The sequence below is a fragment of the Danio aesculapii genome, chromosome 6 (genome assembly GCF_903798145.1).
Source record: "Danio aesculapii chromosome 6, fDanAes4.1, whole genome shotgun sequence".
Lineage (NCBI taxonomy): Eukaryota > Metazoa > Chordata > Actinopteri > Cypriniformes > Danionidae > Danio > Danio aesculapii.
Genome location: NC_079440.1, coordinates 8,406,380 through 8,415,369, shown reverse-complemented (window position 1 = coordinate 8,415,369; position 8,990 = coordinate 8,406,380). Strand labels below are relative to the sequence as shown.

General features: G+C 37.8%; 1 protein-coding gene across 1 annotated transcript; it reads right to left on the bottom strand.

Moving 5' to 3' along the window:
* Positions 1–158: 158 nt before the first annotated feature.
* On the bottom strand, positions 159–3,206 carry rps27a (ribosomal protein S27a). The gene is made up of 6 exons (XM_056459414.1): positions 3,163–3,206; positions 2,996–3,060; positions 1,570–1,624; positions 1,394–1,479; positions 494–625; positions 159–410 (listed from the first exon to the last, which is right to left on the bottom strand). The coding sequence occupies exons 2-6, from the start codon at positions 3,041–3,043 to the stop codon at positions 261–263; spliced, it is 471 nt and encodes a 156-aa protein (XP_056315389.1). The 5' UTR covers positions 3,044–3,060; positions 3,163–3,206; the 3' UTR covers positions 159–260.
* Positions 3,207–8,990: the final 5,784 nt, after the last annotated feature.

Below are 8,990 nucleotides of genomic sequence, written 5' to 3'. Positions count from 1 at the left end.
TTAAAGTTGTTATAAAAGACATTAAATTTGTAATAAGCATCCTGCATATCTTGAATTTTTTTTAATAACGTTTACACTTTTTTTCCAGCTTATCACTTAAGTTTAGTACCCTGGATGCCTCCTATTAAACCCCAAAGCAGCAATAATGGGTCAAGACGTTGATTTTTGAATGTGGCGAGCCACAATTTTATTTACAAAGTACAAACTCCAGCACAGACAACCTCATGTGTGACACTGAGCATGTTGGTCAGGACTGTACTTTACTTGTCCTCTGGTTTGTTGAAGCAGTAAGTCAGACAGCACTTTCCGCAGTAGTGGCGGTCGAAGTGGCTGGCCATGAACACCCCGGCTCCGCACTCATCTGCGGGACACTCACGGCGCAGACGGTGGATCTTACCGTTCTCATCGACCTGAAGATTAAGAGGAAACAACTTAAAGATCAACTCCTGAAATCCTGGAGCTGCCAAAGACAACAGAGTATCAGGTAACAAACCTTGTAGTACTTCAGCACAGCGAGCTTGACCTTCTTTCTCTTATGCTTGTTCTTCTTGGGGGTGGTGTAGGACTTCTTCTTCCTCTTCTTTGCTCCACCACGGAGCCTCAGCACCAGATGAAGTGTGGACTCCTGGGTGAATGAATGACCGCAAACAAGTGAGTCTGGATGCTTTAAGTTTAATCATATTATTAGAAAACCTGAGCACTTAAGGCTTAAAAAGTTGTCGATAAAAAAACAAAACAAAAGGTGGCCATTTTGATTTTTGGTTAATGTTAAAGACTGTATTTTAAAAATGTGGGTAACCAAACAATTGCCGGTCCAAATGAGTCCGAGAGATCGCACTATTATGTCTTTTCTTTTTCCATTCTTTTAAAACATGTTTTAACACATTTTAATCTGTTTTTAATCATTTATATTCTGTTTTTACTTCTATTCCTGTTTATGTAAAGCACTTTGAACTACCATTGCATATAAAATGTGCTATATAAATAAATTTAACTTAGAGACTGTTCACCAAAACAAAGTATTCACCCTCAAGTGGTTATAAACCTTTATGGGACTCTTAAATAAGACTTCAGAAAAAGCGAAAGACCTGTAACCATTGACTTGTATAAATAAAAACACTAAGGAAGTCAATGGTTACCGGTTTTCATCTTTCTTCAAGATATCTTTTCTGTTCAACAGAAGCCATGTAAACCAATTTGGAGCAAGAACGAGTAACTTACAATGTTTAGTTTTGAGTTTAACCATCTTTAAATGTGTAATATGTTAGCCAACTAGGACCAGTAACTATTTGGTTTTTAACAATCTAAAGAAAATTTCAAAGCAAGTTACGATTTTTATTTTTGATGAATTGTACTATTAAATTGTATTTATTAAATTTACACTTTTACTGACCTTCTGAATGTTGTAGTCGGAGAGGGTTCGTCCATCCTCCAGCTGCTTACCAGCGAAGATCAACCTCTGCTGATCAGGAGGGATTCCTGCATTTGGAGGTACATTTATAGGTACATTTTTTGGTTTTAACAACAAAATAGAAAGAGCGATATTAAAAAGCAGCGCTGACAACTTACCTTCCTTGTCTTGAATCTTTGCCTTGACATTTTCAATAGTATCAGAGGGCTCAACCTACAACATCGATATCAGTTTAGATTTGTCAGAAAACATTTTAAACGTAAAAGAGAACACCTGACAATTGTAATGTTTCTACAAATCAAATCACAAGCAGATTTTGAGTGTAACTTTTGAGGATTTCTTCATGTTCAATGATGGTACATTTAAGACCAAGACTATTTAATGAACAACTGAGGTAAAGTCAGTTTTATATTCGCGTATTCTTTTATTTATCAGTCCTTATATCGTTTACCACACAACATTAACACTATTTAATTGACTGTGAACAACTTTGTACTTTTGATAAACAATGGCTGCTATTATGATTTCCCCATTTAGAATTTGCAAATAATACTTTTCCAAAATTAGATTAAGGAAAATGTCTGAATGTGCAACTATAAAACCAACTTAACCTCAATTGAACAATTTTAATAAAAAATAAATAAATACTGTATTTGCAAACGGTCAAGGTAAACACAGTTCTACTGGCAACACTTCAAAAGATCACTATATACAAATTTTTGTTAGAATTAATTGTATATTAACACATTTGTTCATTTAAAGGTCCCTGTATCGTTTACCATACTACTTTGAATATTTGGTCTTAACTAGCATGTGTAAGTGTGACTTCAAAACAACATTAGCACTATTTAAATGTAAACAATGTTGTACTTTGATGGTCATTGGCTGCTAATATGATTTCCCCATTTAGAATTTGCAAACGATAGTTTTCTGAAATTATATTGAGGAGAATTTCCAAATGTGTGAATATAAAACCAACTTAACTTCAATAAATACAAACTACAATTTCTTAGTACAAATCCAAAGACTTTCCCTTCTGATTTTTCACATTTTAAGCTTTAAATTGTAGATGGGCGATTTAAAACGAACCCACACCACAGGAAACTGTTTTATTTATTTTCCTTCTACTTTGATTGCTTAGAATTTAAATACTGGTCTAATTTTGAATGTTTATTTTATCTGTAAGCTAGATTAAAAGCTAAATCAACAAATGCTTACATATAACAGCATGCAACATAACGTTAAAAATACTTTAAAGTTAGCTGTGAAATACGCAACGGTGGTTATAAAGTAAAAACTGCATAATTTAATGTTAGTATTAGTTCGCAAACATATCCGATTAAGTTATATAATAAACATTAAGGTCTACGGCATGCAAGTAACATTAGCTGCGCCACATGACATGCTAGCATTATTCCGGCTTCCGTATAACCACTGAAACAAAACACCATTTATTGACGTTATTACGTCATTAAACTTATATTTATAGAGTTTAAGGCGCATATCATCGAAATAATCCATTCAAATAGTGAAACATCGCAGTAAATCGGATGGTAAAATGTCGAAGTGCGTCGCGCGGCTCACCTCGAGGGTGATTGTTTTACCCGTGAGGGTTTTCACGAAGATCTGCATCTTGATGCTCAATCCACCTGTGCATAAAACAGTGATCAATGTTTATGTATCGATTTTAAAGCCGTATATGAGCAAAATCACATTTATTTCGTTACTATTTGTTCTTAGCAGTAACTCACCACCAGCTCTTAGATGGCGGAAACCGAAAAGGGTCCTTCAGAGGGCTCAACGTGCTCTTCAGAGCTGCAGGGCTGCCCGATGAACCGCCTGCATATAAAAAAATCCACAAAAGTGGCACATTGTAACGGAAGTAGCAGTGCATTAAATGTTGCGTTTCATTTAGGTAGTCGCCGCTCTTTTAATTATTACATATTAACATACAACATTTTGGCTTTTCATGTATAGCATGTTTATGTGTTACTATTGTTAATAACTAAATAAACACCCTTTTTAAATCCCTCTCCAAAAAAGAATTGCAGTAGTAACTATGCATTTGCTTATTGATTACCATTTGTACAACTACAGTTATATTCATTTATTCAATCATATTCCTTCGGCTTAGTCTCTATTTCAGAGTTTGCCACAGTGGAATGAACCGCCAACTTATCCAGCATAGGTTTTATGCAGCGGATGACCTTCCAGCAGTAACCCAATACTGGGAAACACCCATACACACTCATTCCCACACACCACGGACAATTTAGCTTGTTCAATTCACCTGTACTGCATGTCTTTGGACTGTGGGGGAAACCGGAGCACCCAGAGGACATGCAAACTCCACACAGAAATGCCAACTGGCCCAGCTGGAACTCGACCTTGCTGTTAGGCGACAGTGCTAACCACTGAGCCACCGTGCCATCCCACATTCATTCGTTCATTTTCTTTTCGGCTTAGTCCCTTTTGTAATCTGGTGTCGCCACAGTGGAATGAACCACCAACTTATCCAGCATGGTTTACATGGCGGATAACCCCTCCCAACACTGGGAAACACACGTACACTATGGCCAATTTGGCTCATTCAAATAACCCATACCGGTCTGTGGACTGTCTGTGGGGGAAACTGGAGCATCCAGAGGAAACCCACGCCAACAAGGGGAGAACATGCAAACCCCACACGAAAAAAGCAAACTGACCCATCTGGGGCTCGAACCAGCAACATTCTCACACACACACACACACACACACACACACACACACACACACGCACACACGCACACACACACACACACACACATGATCGATCTCTGTCTGTCCTTCAGTTGTTCTCTGAAGTACAGACATCGTCTATCTAGCTATGTAGTCTACACAGAAAAGCTTTTATAATCTTTCAAACTATTCATAAGTCAAGCTTTTAAACACTTGTAATATGCATACTTTAAACAACCCAGGATTTCTGAAGTTAACATCACATTTTGAGTTGACTGTTTTTTATGTATTGGTATACTTCACCATCTGAGGTGGATCAAAATTGTTTATCAAAATTGTCCTAAGACAACAATGGCTGTTGTTCAATAGTTTTAGGACAAATTTAAGGGAAAGGTATTGATCCATATCAAATGTTCACTACTGTAGTTACGCTACCCATACAGCAGACTCTGTAAAGGGCCGTTATTTATTGAGTGTGTCCTGAAAAGTGTAGTGAAATGGGTTGTATTGCCCCCTGGTGGCTGAGTGCAGTATATGCTATAACGCTCGCCTTTTACCTTTTATAACAAAAAAAGGGGAGACCAGAATTGTTCACTCTCAGGAAGTTACAGATCAGTTGATTCACTTCACACATGCTCAATAGTCATTCCACATATGAAAAAGTAGAGTCCTGTGGCAAACATAGCAGATGTTACAGAAAAAAACAACATATAAACCAAGAAAGTAATATGTTTTACGTATTTATCTGAAAGCAATGTCTGATTTGTAGTTAAACCAATCAAAGTTCAACGATGTCAGTTGTGTGTTTGTGTTGATATTTTTAAAGCATTTTGTTGGTGCTGTTTTAGCTGTTAGCTGTGATCAAATTCATGCTAGAAAACGTTGGGTTGTGTGACGACAACACTCTTGGTTAGTTTTAACATCAGTGAAATGTCACCACCATCCCAAAGCAAATTTATCTGTGTTAATACGATTTAATTTTAATATTCCTATAGCTCTTGATGGAGAAAGACCTTAAAGCCAAAGTAGCTAGTTTGTGTTCAGTGTTTGGCCTGCCCTCCATGGCCTCATGAAGCCTGAAACCCCAAATAGCCTTCAATTGTTGATGCTCATTTGCACATTTTATTCAGTTTTGGAACACAAATACACATATATTATAGAACATCCAGGTAGCAAAGAATTCTGGCCCATATTTGGCATAAATCTGGCACAGCAGGCATTTATCCGGCACTGGCATACAGCATGTGGGCCAAACATGGCCCTGGTTTGGCAGAAGTGGCACAGTCTTTAAGGTGGCACAGAATAGTTGGGCCAGATGTAAAATGTAGAATTTGGCCCACATGTTAATAATGTGGGCCATGTAAATTTGGCCTATCTTGACTTACATTTAAAATAAATGTTTATTATTTCCAAATAAAGAAAAACAATTCTACCAATCAGGTCGCTCCGAGAAAAGCACGCCTAAAGTGCAATGATTCATGGGTTTATCAATTTCACTGACATACCAACATATCTGGCCCAGTTTAGGCTCCGTTATTGGTTATTAACTTGGCTGAGATTTAGCCCAGATATGGTATATGTTTGGCCCTTGTTTGGAAGCCAGACGGGGCCCAGTCATGTACCGTAATTCACTGCAGCATATGGGCCAAGCAAAAACTAATTGTGTGGGTCAGAGCTGGGCCAGAGATATTTTGCTATGTGGGCACTAACAACTCGGTGTTAAATAAAAAGTGTTCAAACCCATTTTATTGTCATAAATCTCATTTTATAATGTCCAGGATTTTAAAGTAACAAATTAGAAATACTTAAACTACTGTAGAGCAACGCAGTGGCGCAGTAGTTTTAAAAATGTGTACTTTTACTTTCCCTTGAGTACATTTTTAGTGCAGTATCGGTACTTTTACTCCACTACTTTCCTTCAACCTGCAGTCATTACTTTATTATTTCCTGTCTATGGGGATTAGAAAAATCAGTCCGCTGATTTCTGTCCAATCAAATCGCACAGAAGTAAAGAGGTAAATTGCATCATAATGAACTACTTCAAGACATGGGAGATTTATAATTACAGCAAACTGTTGTTCAGCAAACTGAAGCATTAAAAGTGTCCAAGAAAATGTTCAAAATCTTTACACGCATTGACCCAGAGACTGTTTAGATGCATGTCACTGATGAAAAAACTATGGATGTTTATTGTATGATGACCAAAATGGCCTTAAACACCCAGCAGGCACAAGACGTCAACATGATGTCAGATTGAAGTTGTGTTTTGTTTGAAAATGAAAATAGGTTTGACGTCAGAACTCAACATCAGGCCGATGTCAATCTCCAATGTCCAACCTAAAATCAACCAAATATCAACATCTAATGATGTTACAGCTTGATGTTGTGTGGATGTTAACACTATGACGTATATCAGACGTTGGGTTTTTGGTTGCCATACCTGTAATATACCAAACCTAATAAATGTCAGTATTTGATGTCAATATGACGCTGGTTTAAGATGTTGACTTAACGTTGGATTTTGGTTACTTTCTAACAACCTAAAATTAACCTAATATGAACGTCATTTGACATTGTTTTTGGACATCAAAATAACGTTGTCCTTAGACGCTGGCTAGACATTGAATTTTGGTCACCTGACATTACAACCTAAATCGAACCTAATATTAACGTCTTATGACAATGTGTGCCTGCTGGGCAATAACTAAAAGCACTACAGAATGTTACGTTTCCACATATACACAAATTACATGTAAATGCATCAGCTTTTTACAGCGTAATACTACTCACTGCTCTTGAGTACTTTTGAAAGGTTTTTACTCGTACTTTGAGTAATATTTAAAACAGATACTCTACTTGCACTACATTTTTTGGGCAAGTAATGGTACTTTTACTTAAGTAGGACTTTTCAGTACTCTTTCCACCACTGATAATGCCATATCTCATCCTGGTGGAAGTCATAATATTACATCTCACCCCAGAGTGTTTTACGTTAACCCAAACTATGGAGTGAATTGTAACTTTTCGCATTTAGAAACTAAACTGTGTTTTCTGTTTGTGCTTCAAAGATAACATCTATACCATTTATTAGTGGATGTGTAACTAATTCGGATCAAAGTTTGAACACACTGGCTTAAAAGACCTAAAAGATATTGAGAAAAATACAAAAATGTCACAACTATCCCTGGTCCCCGCTACTGAATAATATAAATTACTGCACACTCTGGCTCTAGTGCACAGTGCAGGATGACAGTGGCCATTTTGACTTTTACAGTAGTGTTAAAAGACGAGGATTTGAGATTTTCACACCAGAATTGAGAATGGACTCAGTTCAGTCTGTGGGATTCAGAGCTCTTTCACATGCATTCAGCAAAGTCCTCCAAGCGTCAGGTCTCACAAGTGCACCAAAGTTTTCGTTCCTCTTTGTTTGATTACATAACAAATCCTTTCCACTGCTTGTCGGAGCTCGGGCTAATTTATCCAGTTTACGATATTGTGTAATCTTGGTTTTGTGACCACAGGCAGCAACATGGCTCTTGTCTTTATATCTCACTGCCAAAAATCTAATCAGTTTCTCCACAGAAGCAGAAATGAAGCTCTTTGTATTGTTTCCGAACAGCTTGTTCCTCAGCACCATTTAGTGCACTCTGCCAAATTATTACTTCGTTTACACACAAGCATGCAATGGCCTTTAAAAACAAGACAGATAACCCAACAGTGGATATTATTGCTGACATACACCCACCGGCCACTTTATTAGGTACACCTTACTTGTATTGGGTTGGACCCACTTTTGCATTTAGACCTGCCTTAATCCATCATGGCATAGATTCAGCAAGGTACTGGAATATTCCTCAGATATTTTGGTTCATGTTGAGATGATAGCATCACACAGTTGCTGCAGATTTGTTGGCTGCACATTCATGATGCGAATCTCCCATTTCACCACATCCCAAAGGTACTCTATTAGATTGAGACCTGGTGACTGTGGAGGCCATTTGAGTACAGTGAATGCCAAATTCTGACCCTAACATCCGAATGTTGCAGCAGAAATCGAGACTCATCAGACCAGGCAACGTTTTTCCAATCTTCTATTGTACAATTTTGGTGAGCCTGTGCCAATTGTAGCCTCGGTTTCCTGTTCTTAGCTGACAAGAGTGACACATCTTCTGCTGCTATAGCCCATCCACCTCAAGGTTCAGTGTGCTATGCTTTCAGAGATTGTCTTCTGCATACCTCGGATGTAACAAGTGGTTATTTGAGTAACTGCTGCCTTGCATTGAGTTGCTGCCTTGTGATTGGCTGATTAGAAATTTGCGTTACGAGCAGTTGGACAGGTGTACCTAATAAAGTGGCCGGTGAGTGTAGGTGCTATATGATGGTGTAGAGTTTCTCCATGTGCATGACTAGAAGCTGCAGTTGCTAAACGCTCAGGGGGAGGAGTTTGTAGATACATAACAACAGCGAGATGGAAACAGCCCAGTATACTGTAAAAAGTACTGGGTTACACACAATCAGTTTGTGTCGAGACAACATGAGGGAATTAAGTTAGCATTGCTTTTTACTTAAGTTTAAGTGGATTGAACATAAAACAATTAAGTTGTTGCAGAAAAACGCTCAAGAATTGTGTTGTTTCAGCTCATTTTAAATAAGTAGTTTGAACAAACAGTAAACGTCTTTTTGTTTTGAGTGTAGGAGTGTAGATTTGACACTAGAGAGCAGAAGGCATGCAGTTTCAGCATGCATGTGATCTGGTGTTTCTGGTTGTGTGAATATCCTCAGTCAAGGAATAACGAAAGATAAACAGCCAGATGAAATTCACTGCATACTTTCACTGTAGATAAAATGTGCACACTGCACA

What these genes read in the sequence shown, in the direction of transcription:
- rps27a (XM_056459414.1), bottom strand. Translation starts at nt 3,043, where the DNA reads ATGCAGATCTTCGTGAAAACCCTCACGGGTAAAACAATCACCCTCGAG. An exon ending in AAAGATTCAAGACAAGGAAG is followed by an intron (nt 1,480 to 1,569) that starts GTAAGTTGTCAG and finishes CTCCAAATGCAG; the next exon opens with GAATCCCTCCTGATCAGCAG. An exon ending in CTGTGCTGAAGTACTACAAG is followed by an intron (nt 411 to 493) that starts GTTTGTTACCTG and finishes CTTAATCTTCAG; the next exon opens with GTCGATGAGAACGGTAAGAT.